Source organism: Aythya marila (genome assembly GCF_965140915.1).
Source record: "Aythya marila genome assembly, chromosome: 2".
In the NCBI taxonomy this organism is placed as follows: Eukaryota; Metazoa; Chordata; class Aves; order Anseriformes; family Anatidae; genus Aythya; species Aythya marila.
The window spans coordinates 1,728,018-1,743,162 of record NC_139043.1 but is presented as its reverse complement, the minus strand read 5'-3'; the positions used below and the strand labels follow the sequence as shown (position 1 = coordinate 1,743,162).

The following is a 15,145-nucleotide window of genomic DNA, read 5'->3' as shown; positions in this document are numbered from 1 at the left end:
CTGGTAACCAGAACATGTGAATTCCTCCCTATCTCACTTTCCCTCAGGCAGCACATTTCTTGGCTTGCTTCTGGTGCCACAAAGTCTGTGCATGTTTTTAGAAGCAATTGAAGCACACTCGCCCCTCAGAGTATTTTCAAAGCTAGCGTATTCTCTTTTCTCAGGCAAAGCTGTGCACCCAAAGCCTATGAAATTAGAGAATTAAGATTATATGTTCCCAGCAGAGCACCGCTGCTGTTTTCAGAAAACAAGTAATTATATTTCCACGCACTCTGGTTGCACATAGCCTGCTCTGCCTTTTCTATAAGAGACTGAGCTGAGCCAGTTTAACCCTTGACAGATGTCCTCTCTCGGAGACCCCACACACGTAGATTTCATGTGAGGAGCCAGGAGGAACAGGTGATCCATCCCTTTTTCTTCCACAACCCAGCAGGACATGGATTACCCACCTCAATGGCATCCACTGGTCAAGTCACACAGGATGGAGGTCATAGAAAGACTCATGGAAGCAGATATCTCTACAAACTGTCCTTCTGTAGTCACTGGACAGATCACAGAATCACAGAATTGTAGGGGTTGGAAGGGACTTGAAGAGACCATTGGGTCCAACACCCAAAGATGGATCTCTTGATTGGTCTCATCCCTATTAACTGTAATGGGATTTTTTGCACACAGTCCATGCAATTGTGCCCCCACACACATCTGAACATGGATGTTTCTATCTGTAAGCTGAATCCCAAAATTAACTCAAGTCTCCTCCTCTTTTCCCATCATCATAAGGAGGGGAGCCATAGAAAACCCTTCCTTAAGATGGACTCAATCAGTAAAGTTAAGAGTGGCAAAATGAAGATCACTGGTTTGTCTTTGTGGGTGTTTTTTTGTTTGTTTGTTTGCTCTTGTTTTGTTTGTTTATTTTTTGTTTTGTTTTGTAGAAAGAGTTGCAGAATGATTTTGTGCTTTGGAACTTTTTGCATTTTCTCCCCTTTGTTTTAGAACCAATATCTTGATCTAATCTAAGTGCAACTTCTTATTAGCTGCCTGGGGTTTCTCAGTCAGAAAACTAGGTTGCAAAGGAGATGGAAACTGTGTTCTTGCAGCTGAGCTTCAAAGCTGACAAGAGACACTGTGGTTGATGGTATGCACCCTTGGAAGAGGTTCTCCTGCTCTACCACCCTCATTTACACTCTCCCTCATTTCTCTCTCCAGGCCACGCTTATCGCCGGTGTGACCTGAATGGAAGCTGGGAGCTGGTCCCAGGCAACAACCGCACCTGGGCAAACTACAGTGAATGTGCCAAGTTCCTCACCAACGAGACGAGGGAAAGGGTAGGCAATTGCATTGGGGCACAGGGCATGGGGTTAGCCCCTCATCCAGGGCGAGCTTAAGGAGCACGGTCTCATTTAAAACCCTTGATGAGCTCTAGTTTACTGCCTCCTGTTGGAGACTGCATCCAAGCTTGCCAAAGCCACATCTTTGTTTTGATGGGAATTAGTTGAATGGGAAATTGTCCTCAAAGCCAGGAAGGGTTCCCCCAGCTGCCACAATCCCATTTGTAAAAAGATCTTGGGGAAACTTGGAGCAGGCACAGAAGCACTAATAAGTGGTTAGATGTTGTGTTCCATGTCATTGAGACTCCCTCTTCCCACCAAACAATACTTTTGTTAGTAGATTATTATTAATTATTCCCTTGTGTATGTGCTTGTCTGTGCTAGGGGATGCACAAGCAGAGAGCTAAAACCTGTGTCAATCAAATCATTACTGATCCTGCTTCTGTAGGTGTCTATCAGAGAACCTCTTGGTGGCAAGGTGTAAGCTACAGGATCAGAGGTTTTACATGGTCTGTTCACTGGAGATGGGTAAGGGAAAAGTCCAGTGCTAAAGAACATGAGCATGCGAGAGCAGATCTTGAACTAATTCTGGTGTAATCACAATCCTGAAGCAGAGACACTAGTCCAGAAGTTAGAAAAGAGATTCATTAGCACATGGAGAGGGTTTGGTATGCTCCTGGGCAAACATTCAAGTGTATATATATATATGTATAAATATACACACATATCAGATCTGTGGGCATTGTTTTTTCTTACTCTACATTTAGATGACAGGCAAATCAGTAGCTGACATTTTCAACTTTCTGCCTGGGCCCAGCTGGGTAGTGGTTATGCAGTGCTTCTGAACTTCTCTCAAGACAAGTGCATTGCAGATGCAATTTTTTTTGGCTGTCAGTGGGGTCACCTGAGAGGGTGTGAGCTTCTTTCACAGAGAAAGACATTTCCACCCTCGTGCAGCTGCTGCTTTATTCGCAATTTGTGAAGTATTTAGCAGAAATCTCTGTTTCTCAGTGGTATTTGGGAGATGTCCTCTTTGGATATGGGATATGGTAGTAGGGACTGATCATTTGCAGCAAGGGTTATTTTCAGACAGTTGGAGATAAAGATCTAACCACAAACTTCACGATGGGGAGCAGGCTTGAAAATGACACACAGTCCCTTTGGGAGAATGTTCTTAATTTTAAATCCAACTAAAACATAGGGTTTTTTATTTTTTCTTCACCGGTTAAGCAACACTTGAATCACAGATTTGTTGAGGCTGGGACTTCTGGAGGTCATCTGGTCCAAACACCCTCTTTAAGCAGGGCCACCTAGAGCAGATTGCCTCAGACCATGTCCAGACAAACTTTGAATATCTCCAAAGATAGAGAATGAAATTGTTCAGTAAGCAAAGAGATTATTTCTGCATTTTCATGTGTTGTATCATGCAGTCAAGGAACACACAAGGTTGCATTCACCAGGTGCTGCTCCAGCTATTTAATAGCAAAGTGTGTTTCCTCAGCACTGGAAGACGTTTGGTTTTAGAACAGTTTTAGCAGGACATGTCTCCTCCCAGTACATGTGGAGGGAAGAGCTATTTTAGCCCTAGAGGTTTCTGAGAAGTTTCTGGAGTTATTGAGCACCTCACTCAGTGTTTTACGAGGTCACATCAGATCCTTGGCATTTCATCTCCCTTTTCTCATCACTCTCAGCCATGTCTTGTGGTGGGAGTCATCTCCTGCAGACCTCTCCATCTGAGCAGGTCTCCTAGATTTCCCCCATGGAAAGGAGGCTGTTTCTTTTAAACCTCTCATTTTGAAGTGGGGGAGACTTAGTCATGGTAAAGCAAAGGGTACAAAGGATACAAAGAAGAGACAGTTGTCCATTTCTTACCTGCACAAGGGAGAAACAGAGACCTTCTGCTCCTAGGCTGGAAAAAAAATACTAAAAAAAACAAACTTCTCTTTCCCTGGATTTCATGTATTTGTCTGTCCCCTCAGTGCAAAGGTGGTCAGTTCACAGATGAGGCACTTGGGCAGTGCTTCCTACCAGAGAAACATTAGATGAGGGGTCACGTTGCATTTTTGTTCACTGCTCTGCCCCTGCTTGAAAAAATTACTCCTCCTTATGACCTCTACTTTTATGAACTGTTTTAATTAAACCTTCCCGAGAACCTTATTATCATCATTATTCTGTTCACAAGGCTCCGTCATCTTTTGCCATTACTTTTTTGCTCTAGCTACACAGAGATGGATATGATGGTATTTAATGACAACGCAAATTAGCCCACCTTCAGTGTTCAGATTACTTGGACAGTTTGGTACTGCCTAAGTGATGTCTGCCCAGGCCAAAGAGCATTAGGAATAATGAAAACTTCTCCCAGCTTTTGAACTGAATTTTGATTACGACAAGCCTTTCAACAACACTTTTTATTCATGATTATTATTATTAACCTTGTATTTGCATGAGGCCACTGCCTTGTATTTGCATGAGGCCACTTCACAGTGATGCTATATGCTGTTGTGTAGTTGCCACCTTTTGTCCCAGAGTTAGCTGCATTTTAGTAACAAGTGAAACAATGCATATACATCCACTGGGCCTTACGGCATGAAAAGCACTGTGAAAATAAAAGAAAAAAAAAAGGAACAACCCTCTTTTTTTTTTTCTTGGTTGGGGGATGACTTTCAGAATGCAGGGAAGGGCTCTTGTTCTTCACACCCAAGCATGGCTCTGAAGCACTGGTATTAATAAACCTTCCTTTGATTTTTTTTCTTGAAGTAAATATGTCAAGAGATGTCAGAATCAGGGAATTTGGCAAGATAGTCTAGTCGTCTTTAGAGAGAGATTGTTTTCTATTATTATTTCCCCCCCTGGGGAACAGCATCTTTGCGTCACCAGTAACAGCTGCATTTAACCAACATTTTGAAAGGAGATCAAAATACTCAGATGTTGTCCTACTACTCCGAGTAGGACAGCATCTGAGCAGATGTAACCAGAGAAAATTTTAAGAAGCCATGCATTAGAAAGCATTAGGAAAAAAATGTCTGTCTGCAACTATCTATATATATCTGCATTGCTGTCCCTAGAAATAGCCATAGATAGCTCTATATACAGATACACAGACCTAAATAAACACCCACGTCCATCTACACATACACATATATATGTCCACGCATGTTTGTTTAGGTGTGTAGTTTTCTCATTTTAGCCACTGTGGGATAATTATACGATTGACCAAAGCAGTATACAGAGAGCCCCAAAGAAAGTTTGTGTCTCTCGCTGCCTTTTCCTGAACCATATAAATAGGATTATTTCACACAGAGCAGCAAGGAAACCGCTTTCTGAAATTAGCAAAGTATGCTAAAGCCATCAGAGCCGGGAGAATTAACAGCTCGTAACTGCCTAGTGAGCAATTGCTCTTGGGCTGTTTTCTAAGGGAAAATTAGCGCTGCTGAAGGACGCCAGATTGACAGCCCAGATTGATGTCCTCTCTTTCACCAGGGGAGCAGGTAGGCTGCAGCTGGCTGTTGGAGCGTGTCTCCCCAAATACCTTGCAGGTAGCATCAATCTTACCACGAAGACCCATCTCTCAGACATGGTCTGCAGAAGGCAGGAGTTCAGTGAGGGATGGGAAGGAGTTTCAGAGGAAGGTGTCCTAGCAGCACACCACGGGATGATAAGATGGATTTCTTTTTGATGAAACCCATCTCTCCGCCACGGGCTGCTTCCTCGAACTCTCATATTCTGCTTTTAAGACAACCTTTCACCAGGGTAGCAGAGGCAGGAGAAATCTTATTTTCCAAGAATCTTATTTCCCTAATTTTCCCAAGCTTTTTCCCCAAGAGCTGTGCATGGCCATCCCCCATCCCAATTTCACTCTGACTTTTCCAGAGGTCTCCCTGCCTCTGAACCGAGATCTGTGGCCTCCCACCCTAGCACCCTGACCAGGCAGCCCTGCTTTGTTTATTTTCCTTCCAGTGTTTAGAGAGAGACAGGAGCACGAGGGAAGGGAGGGGAACAGATTGGCCGGTGTTCACTCTTTGAGGAAGGCAGTGTGGTTAAACACCAGCTGTTTGTCTGTCTGCTGTGCTTCATGTCACCGAGCCACAGGCTGCTGAACATCAGGAGAGGGTATTCAGCATTGCTACATAATCACTGGATGGATCGTTGGATACTATATATACACATAGGTGCATATATATATTTATCTATATTTGTTCAGTTCTCACACTTTTCTCTAGATTTCAGCTCCGAGGCAGGGAGGAGACAGGAACCAGGGCTCAAAGGACCTTTGGCTGCTCTCCTTAATGTTTTCTTGGGTTCCCTTAACAATAGGATTCAGGGCGATCTGTCTTCCCAGAGCTCCTCAGGCTTTGGATAAAATGCGGCACATGTGGGAAGTCCTGGTGAGGCCCTGGCATTAGCAGGCAGCATTTAAGGCAATATCTCTCTGAGGAGCATAACACTTAAACCATGGACCTCTTCCCTTTCACGCAGCCAGCCAACAGCAGCACCTTCAGCATGGTCACTTTTCAGTTCACCTTTTCAGACATTGGCAGAAGAAATGGTATATTTTGCTCACTAAGCAGAAATTTCCTCCGTTTCCATCTCCCCAAAAGCAACATTTATGCCAAACACATCTTTTTTTGAAAATGGGACAAACCCATCCTGTTTTCAAGGATGAGCTTAAGGGTAAATGTGACATCTACTGAAATCGTGGGGAAGAGGAATATATGCCAGCTACTTGGGAGGTTAGCTCAGCTTGGAAACCACCAGCCTAGCAAGATGGACCATCCTAAGACCAAACCTCAGCCCACCAATCCCGTCTTCCTCTCCTACTGCTTGTTTATATCATGGTGGTTTTACTGCTCCCAGAGAAATCAGAGAGGCCTCGGGAACCCCATCACATACCAAACACAATAGGAAAGGCACAGCATGGTCCAGGACTGCTTTATCTAAACTCCATTGTTCAGACACAGGATCTTGTATGCCTGGCCTTTGTTCTTGGAGCCCTCTGGGGTCTTTTTAAGAGCCAATAACTTTGTGTAGCCTCAAACTGATGGCATAAAGCATGTTTATTCAGTGTATACTGAGCTACGCAGATGAAATACCATCAAAGTGTCATGCATTCACATCATGAAGGACGGATAGCTGTTTTAAAGTATGCGTAGAAATAAAAAATGCATCATTGAGACCCTTATTCTTGCAAGCAATCTTGTCGTGCAGTCCTCATTTCATGTCTATAGTCTTAAGTCCATTGGGTTCCTGCAAATGCTGAAGCACCTTTTAGTGTGGTGTTGTTGATAATATTTTATGCCTAGAGTCTGCTGAGAAAGTCTGGTGGTTTCTGACAGTAACATAACAAAGCTTCACATGAGAACACAAGAAAGGCCACACACGGTCAGACATAGTTCCCTCATATCCCACATTTACTGCTGACCCATAGTAGGTGCTTAGGAGCAGTTTATAAATGCTGCAAGCAAAGAAAAAAAAAATTCCTACTCATAGCCCTCCAAAAGCTTGCAGCTATGGGGCATTCTGAGCATGTGGCTGTAGCATGGTATTTGGAGAATTTTCCACTATTAATGTGAACAGCAGATTTGGGGCACATTTTGTCTGTGCCACCAGGATGTCCTGTGGCTATGTATACCATAGTTAATGTACAGACATGGAAGAGCGCTGTCTTTCAGGAATATGTGCTACTATGGGGTATCCCAAGAGCTCAGCTGGCTTCTGAGATGTAAACTTCCCCCCACCCTTTTTGTTTTTTGGTTTTGGGTTTGTTTTTTTTTGGTGACTGCAGTTAAGGGAGTCTGATTAATTTGCCTACACTTGGGCACCTAGAGCCACTGGAGATATATTAAACTACTTAAAACATCAGCACAAGGCTGGCAGATACCTATGAAACCTGTGTTCTTCTGGAACACTGTCTGGGGTCCACGTGGATACCCTCAGGCATCTTGCACAGCAGCTGGTACTTGGGTGTAGGCACCTAATTTGAAGACCTTGCTTTGTTGACTATTATGTGAACATAGACCCTCAGCACTCTTGGAGACACATTTAAACAGCTAAATTCAGGTGTCTTGCTCTGAGAGCTGACTCTTTCCCCAGTCCCTAGCCAGACTGTGAGGAGCCAAGGTGCCTGACATCTCTGTGGATGAGGAGAACAGAATTACATCACAAAAGGCCATGTTCAACACAATTGTTTTCTTTAGGCTTTGGAAATCAGTGACTATTTTGTGCCTTTTGCAAATATTCCTTCTCCCTGCCATTAAGCTTTTTAAGCGACACGTTTTACTAAATAAATCAACAAATAAGTATTTAATTAATTAATTAATTAAAAATAAATAAATAAAAGAGGCAAGAAAATTAGTGACTAGAGCTAGTGACAGAGACTTTCTGGCATTTCTTTTCATCCAGAACAGTAAAATGCTGTCCCTGCTAATTTCAAACATGTCATTAGCAGCATCTGAATCAGCAGCTTTCTGAAACTCTGCAGATACTTGATCTGGAAAGTCCTTACATACTCTTCTATCCTAATACACTGCTAATCCCACCCTTCAGCGCAGCCTGCCAACCCCTCAGAAGACCACTGGATCCATTTCAGCTTTACAGCATAAATGTTGCAGTCTTCCCATTGTCTCACGCAGGGGGTAAGGAAAAGTCTGAAAGGAGAAAGCTGGATACAAGGCACAAAGCAGTGATGTTCAGAATGTAATTTTCCACCAGCCACCTAGGCAATAAATCATATAATCATGGAGTCATTGATTTGAATTTCTCAGTTTGAGCCAGTCGCCTCCATCTCTCTCTGTGACACTGGAGGGGACAGGGCACACAAACACTAAAGCCCTGAGGGCCTTATCCAGCTGCTGAAACTTAGGTTATGTTTATGTCCAGAGTCAAATGAGATGTCCTGGAGGATGAGAAACATCTGCATGGGAATGCCATATGAATATGAGACTTAGTTAATCTCATTAGTTTCTGCAAAAGCAGCTTGAAGCCAGGCAGGACACTTGGCTGTCTAAAATGATGGGACATGTGCAAGGACAACAGAAATGAGTCCTGAGAGTGACAAGACCTCTTATCTGAGACTTGAATGGATGGAATTGTTACCTAAACCCAAACACCTCTATCTGAGCTAGTCACCCTGGGCTCCTCTTACTGTCAGTGACAACCCAGTCAATGCAGCTGGTGGCTGAGGACACCATCCTGTGATGAAATGTGTAATTTTTCAATGAATTGAAACCTCAAATACCTTCTTCTACCTAAAATACCTTCTTCCAGCAGCCCGGACCTCAGGTGGCCAGCTCTGATTGAGCCATCCACACCGCAGACATCTAACACCAAATTGGAGGACCATATCCACTATGACTCCATGGGTTCATACTGAAAGTTGAGGGAGCACAAGTATTCTTCATACAGGTTGTTCTACACTGGCTGCAATGAAAGAGGGAAAGCACAGCCATGGTTTCACAGGGGATGGGGCCTCGAAACCCCATCCCTGGTGCTCTGACGTAGCTCCGAGCTGTCCTGCAGAGGAAAGCAGTTTTCCTCTGGACTCAGATCAATGCAAATTACCTCCCCATCCGTGGAAGTGGACAAATTAGGAGTCAGCTTCAGTCCTGAGCACTGTATGAAAATGTAACAGCCAACTGCTCTGAGGGTCACACACTTGGAAGATTTCCAAACTGCAGGGAGTGGGGAATGCAGAGACCTTTGTGGGAGGGGGCACATCCAGCCTGTGGATGCCCGTGGTGGCTGGGTTTTGTTTATTTTGCATTTTTTTTCCATACACTCTCTGAGTTCATGCAGAAGCCATCTCCAGCCCTGTTTTGGTTTCCTGTTCTCCCGAAGCCATTCAGCTGCTGTAAAGTCTCTACCCTGAGGTCAGGCTGGCGGAAAGCTGAGATGCAAAGGGGAGCAGGGAGGAAGTCTCCCACCATACCAGCAGGGAGGGGAAAAAAGGGAGTTCTGGTTACAGGCTTAGCACACAATACATCTGCAATAGTACTTACGCCTTTAGTGGTTCATCAGTCTCTGATTTATGGCTGGGGAGAGGTGGGAAGGGAAGGATCAGGTGGGCTGGCTCATCAGTTCACCTGGCCATACGAGATGAGTTCCTGTGGTTTGGTGGAGGAAATCCAATGCAAGGCCATGAGGATGGAGGAAAGGAAGGGCCCTTAGGGTGAGCAGTGCCTGGGAGCACCACAGAGCACAACCTAGAGAGGAAGCATGGTGTGTGACTTGATGGGAACTCATTTCAGCACCCCCAAAGTCAGACCAGCCACATCAGAGGGGCCTCATCCTGCCCAGATCCCTCCAGGAGTACCATGACTGGCTCAGCCATGTGAACACCTTCAAAAAGTTCATTTGCAACACCCATTGGCAGGGGAAAGGGAAAATATGGGTACTTCCCAGGGAGATGGCACAGGCAAGAGACACAGAGAAGCTATAGCAGACATAAAGGAGGAAGATTAGATCCATCACACACCTTCCCCAACATGATCTCATCCCAACAGGGCATGGGATGGAGTGGGCAGACAGCAACATTCAAAGACACTGACCATGAAACCAATGTTCCCTAATCTGGTTACTGTATCATGAGTTTTACAATCTTTTGCTGATAATCTAAATCGTCATAGACATTGAGGTTTTGTCCTTCTGGTTTCCTTAGTTTCCTTTCAGCTTCTCTTTTTCAGTGTGCATGCATCAACAGTTGAAACATTGAAGGATTATGGCAATGGTCAAATTAAATGGCACAGGTTAAGTACCAAACCTTTTAAAACAGCATATTTTGGGGTGGTGAGGCCAGATTTCTGAAGGGTGGGTTGCCACTCCAGGTCAGTGGATGTCCAGTGATGGTCAGCGTGTCTTCAGGGCAGGTTGGCTAGAGACATTAAGTTCAGCTCCAGCTGTATCAGGATGGTATATTGGGTAAAGATGGTCTGTTAGGTAGCACGCCGTCTTGAGATGATGGAGGTTATGCCCATGGCTTGGCCATGCATGACTTCTGTGGTCTTCCGTGAATTATTTGATGTCCCATCCATCTCTTCTTGAAAAAGAGGTTTCTCAGACCATGATGGTGGTTGTTTCAGCTGGCAGATGACTCAATATTTTGTTACCTGGAGGACCTTTCCTGATTCAGCATTGTGGTTTCCACAGAGCTAGGACCTCCCTTGTGCTAGGAGATGAGTGAGACCTGGAACCCTGGAACTGCCCTTCAAGCCTTTTTTTTTTTTTTTCCTTGGGTAAATCCATGTCTCACCATTCCCAAGGACAAACACCCCTGGAAACTAGCGAGCATGAGCTGCACTCCCACGGGCTGCCCCATGAAGCCATTTTAGCAGCCTCACGTTTTTGGGAAACCTTCTGAGGCCTTCCCCAAGGACCCAAGTCCTCCATCCAAAAAAAATCACCTTCGCTGAAGGATCCCCACTGTGGCACTGGGTAGGATTTGTAGCACCTACATCTGCAGACAGGCCCAGTAGGATGCATGCATGCACGCATGTGTATGTCTTGGCAGTTCTGACTCGACATCCTTTCAAAAAGAGGCCCTGTGGTTAATGAGAGGAATTAACCACAGCCTCCGAAAATGTCCTGCCAGCCAATCAGCAGGCCCTTCCCAAGGCCATCGCTGCTACAACGGTGTCGTTGTCTGATGGGAACGTGGATCTTTCCGGTTCAATTTCTGAATGGGTCTCAGGGACGCTTTTGTTCAGCTGGGCGTAGTAACACCTCAGAATTGCCAAAGAATTACCAAGAATCCAAAACTCAGAGTAAGATTAAAAAAAAATATATAATAAAAAAAAAAAAGCTTTCACCATGGAGGCAAATGTTTTCCAGTTCAAAGATACTAATCTGGCAGTGGGAAATGTGCACCAGGCCTTGAAGGGAACAAGATAAATTTTATTCCTAAAACTCTCTAGCCTACTAACATTCACTTTTTAGTGCCTACTACCCCCCTATATATATATATATATAAAATATATATATAAATACATGCACACACATACACACTAGATTAATATTGGCAAGCACACCACTCTACCAATGGAAACCGCAAAGAAACATTCACATATCTGGGGATTCTGATGTAATAGGGCTGAGGTTTTGCATTCCAGGACAGCATTTCTAGCCTCAAATCAAAATCAGAGCTGTCATTCAGAGCCCAGTGTTACGAATTTTATTGCAACCCAGTGGGTGGGGTGAGGGAAAGATGGGGGGGGGGGTGCAGGAGTGGGATTGGAGGAGGAGGGAGCAAGGAGAAAGATGCTGAATTGGTTGGTTTCTTCAGAGTTTATTTCTAAGTTCGGACGATGAAAGGCATACAAGCCAGGATGGTGGCAGACCTTTTAACCCTTTCCAGGCAGCAATCAGTTCAGTAATCCCCAAGTTAAGCTTCATACCCCAGCTACAAAATGAAGAAAAGCATCTCAATATCTCAAAGAATAGATCAAAGTTTCTATACCCAGCTCTAAAATATAGAGGGCCAAGAGAGAGAAGAATTACTGCGGGATTAATTGCTGTGAGTTCTCCTGTGACAAGACCTTTTCCAATGGGACTTTGGCAAACTTAAGTTGTGTCTTTATTGGATAAAATTGTGTCTGGATTGGATAACCATTGTCATAGTGGTTTTTTGTTTGTTTGTTTGTTTGTTTGTTTGTTTTTAAGTAAATAAATAAATAAATGTGAGTTCTTCTCAAAACCCTGAGCCAAAATATGCCCTCCCCATGTTTTCTATGGTGGATTGACACTCCACAGCCTGGACATCAGTCAATCAGCAATGGTATGGCATAGCCCTATGGCTAAATTTTGCTGTTCCAGCAAAAGTCCCAGGTTTGATTTGTTCAAGCAAAAATTGCCAAGTGATCTCTGGATTTGGCTGAGAGTTTGTAAAGCGCTTTGGTTTCCTTTGGGATGAAAATGCTGCAAAACTCCCAGGTGTGAGAGCAGCCCATCTTCATCACTATTCCCTTGCAAAAGTCACAGCTCCCCCCGGGTCATTAGGAAAGAGGAATACCCCTTTCCAAGCTGCCCTAATGTCCAATACAACAACAGGTGTGATTGCCCAAGGTTTCCCAGACCCAGAGCTGGACACCCCCAGCAGGTACGATAGCCTGAATCTCTGTACTGCTACCATGGATGTGTTACGCTGCAGGAGGACGCGTTCTAATGTGACGCTATTTTTTCCATCATTTGTACTGCAGGAGGTCTTTGATCGCCTCTATTTGATTTATACTGTTGGATACTCCATCTCTCTGGGATCCCTCACAGTTGCTGTCCTTATCCTGGGATACTTCAGGTAGGCGGCTCTGTTTTTACCTAAGCGAGTTGTCGCTGGACTGGAAAAGCCTCGGGCTTTCCCGAAGGATAAAACGGGGGTGGCGTGTGCTTCTTCAGCAAGCCACGCAGGGTTGCATCTGTGCTTTGGGCTGTGGTAGTGGCACTTAGGTCAAACTTCTTGGGGGATGAGGGGAGGGATGTCCAAACTTCTTCCCCTTGTCTGCAATGGAGTTTTCTCAACCAGCTTTAGAGCAAACGGGAAGACAGGAGAAGAGACGTGTCTCACTTAGAAGACCTTCTAGGGTTTTCTGTCCCTAAAATTCTCCTTCAGATGATTAGCTTAGACATAGATGGCTAATTTTTAGATGGCTGAGGTTTCACAGGGGGAATTCCACTCTAATCTGAAATATTCATGTAGGAGGGACTGGTTGAAGGGAACCCTGTCCATACACAAGTCATGTGGAGAGCCCTAGGGAGCTAGAAATGGCCACTCGCCCATCTAACTCTCATTTTCTGACCACCCTCTTCATCGTAGATCCCAAAATACCATTTTGAACTTGCACCATCCAGCCCACAGAGCTGGCTTTTGTTCCTTCTTGCTGCGAAGTGGGAAGGGAAGGATGAAATATCTTGTTCACAGCTGGAAGTTTGTCCTTTGGGCCACCAGAGGCAGGTAGAGCAGGGTCCTGGCCCCCAGCGACCAGGGCCACAAGTTTTGCCTCCCTTTGGGTGCTGGCAGTAACTTCTCAGAGCAGACAGCAGTGCCCAGACAGCAGCTGTGAAGGGAAATTCCCCACGCAGCACACAGCCACGTGGTGTCTGCAGAGGGACCCCGCAGCTCCCACCACACGAGCATAGGCTAAGCCCTGGACACATACCACTGGGAATAAAATGTGTGGCCTTTGGCTCTGTCACCGCCCAAATCTCTCAGCAGTGAGCTAAAGGCGGATGGCAGGATTTGTGTGGATAGTGGAGCATCCCAGTGCAGAGCCCTCCTGGAGGCACTTGGCATGATGTAGTCCCAAAACACGGCCATGTCCCACAAAGGCCACCACATTCCTGTCCTCTCAGACCTTCCCCCTTCTTCCATTTCCCACTGGACACTGGCAAGGTTGTTAAAATACCAAATGCATGAGTGCTGCTAGTTTCAGGAGGCATGCTCTCTCTTCCATCACCCAGCCAGAGCACCTCACAGCCAAGGCTAGACAGCTGACTGTGCTGGAGCATCTTTGTCCTAGGGATCAAAGCAGCAGCAGAGACCAAGCCAGGCTTTATTCCAGATGATACGTAATCCAGAGATGCACTGGCTACATTCCAAATGCAGGGAGCAAAGCCCGCCTTCATTTACACCTCAACAGCTCCATTTGGCTTAATTTGTACTATAATAGTACAGGAAACACATGCTATTACTTCAACAAGCTCCCCAAAAAGAGAGGGAAAAAAATATATAGTTTTTATTTGTGCACTTGTATTTTTATTTCTGTATTAGAGCTAGGGATTTAAGAAGGTATAAATCCATTTGTTGATTTATTCATGGCTAACCAGGTACCAGAGGCAGGAAAGGGACTCCAAATATATCAGTTAGCTCATCTTTCTCCCCAAAGGCAGGATTGTTTTTTCTAAAACATACCTCATAGAAGTAGGTCTAATTCACCTCTTACCATCCAGCTTTTCCCCCCAAAGGACCTTAAAGCGCTTTACAATCAGCATTTGTGGGGTCATTCACCTGCAGCTGCAATGCAGCCATTGCTGGGTTGGGGCCCCAAAACTGCTTGACATGTCCAAGCAATGGATAGTGTCTGTAATGGCAAACAGAGGAAAAAGCCCAGCACAGTCCAAGTATGAACCCCAGGATGGAATTTGGAGCGGGCACAAAAATAAGCAGTTTACACCATGAGGAACTCTGCAAGGTTTTTAGTGACCACAAGCTCTGTAGCTTTTGTAGCTCATTTCATTTGCAACCCATGAAGCGCAGACAAGTGTGAAGTCATTGAATGAAGGATTTAACTCTAAAAGGAGGGTGGATTTCTATGAGGGATCGATTTACCAGTGACAGGGACGTGCAGATGCACACTTTAGTATCAGTGAGTGCTGTGCACGTATCCTGCCTGATGTCTGCACATGTTGGAAGTGGCTGCATGCCTGATGCACACTCATATCCCACGCACTGAACACTGTGCACATGCTGCAGACAGGAGTGCACACTCCCTGCACACACTGCACACGCACAGCACATGAAGTGTACCTTCCCTGAACGTGTGCTGCACACTGGGTGCATGCTCACCACACAGAAACTGCACACCCACTGCATTCATGGAAATTCATCTTTATTTCAGACGTGCATGCCCTGTGCATGTGCTTCGTACTGAATGCACTTCCCACTGCCTCCGGGTGCACGTGCACTGTGCACACAGTGTCCTGCAGGTGCAACCTCATTGCGCACATGCTGCACAGTGGTTGCACACACTGCGCACACGCTGCACTCATGGTTTGCACACCCTTAGCATGGACTGCATGTTACATGCCCCCCACACACACACGCCATCCTCTAGGTG

At 45.2% G+C, this 15,145-nt stretch overlaps 1 protein-coding gene across 2 annotated transcripts in view; it reads left to right on the top strand.

The window, feature by feature from the left end:
• The window catches only part of PTH1R (parathyroid hormone 1 receptor), a 124,137-nt gene that overhangs the window by 78,566 nt on the left and 30,426 nt on the right, over nucleotides 1-15,145 (top strand). Inside the window, exons 4-5 of one of the 2 annotated variants that reach the window (XM_082753457.1) lie at nucleotides 1,207-1,325; nucleotides 12,515-12,609. In XM_082753457.1, coding sequence (XP_082609583.1) covers nucleotides 1,207-1,325; nucleotides 12,515-12,609 — 214 coding nt within the window. The remainder of the gene's footprint in view (nucleotides 1-1,206; nucleotides 1,326-12,514; nucleotides 12,610-15,145) is intronic. The other variant, XM_082753458.1, reaches the window with a different exon arrangement.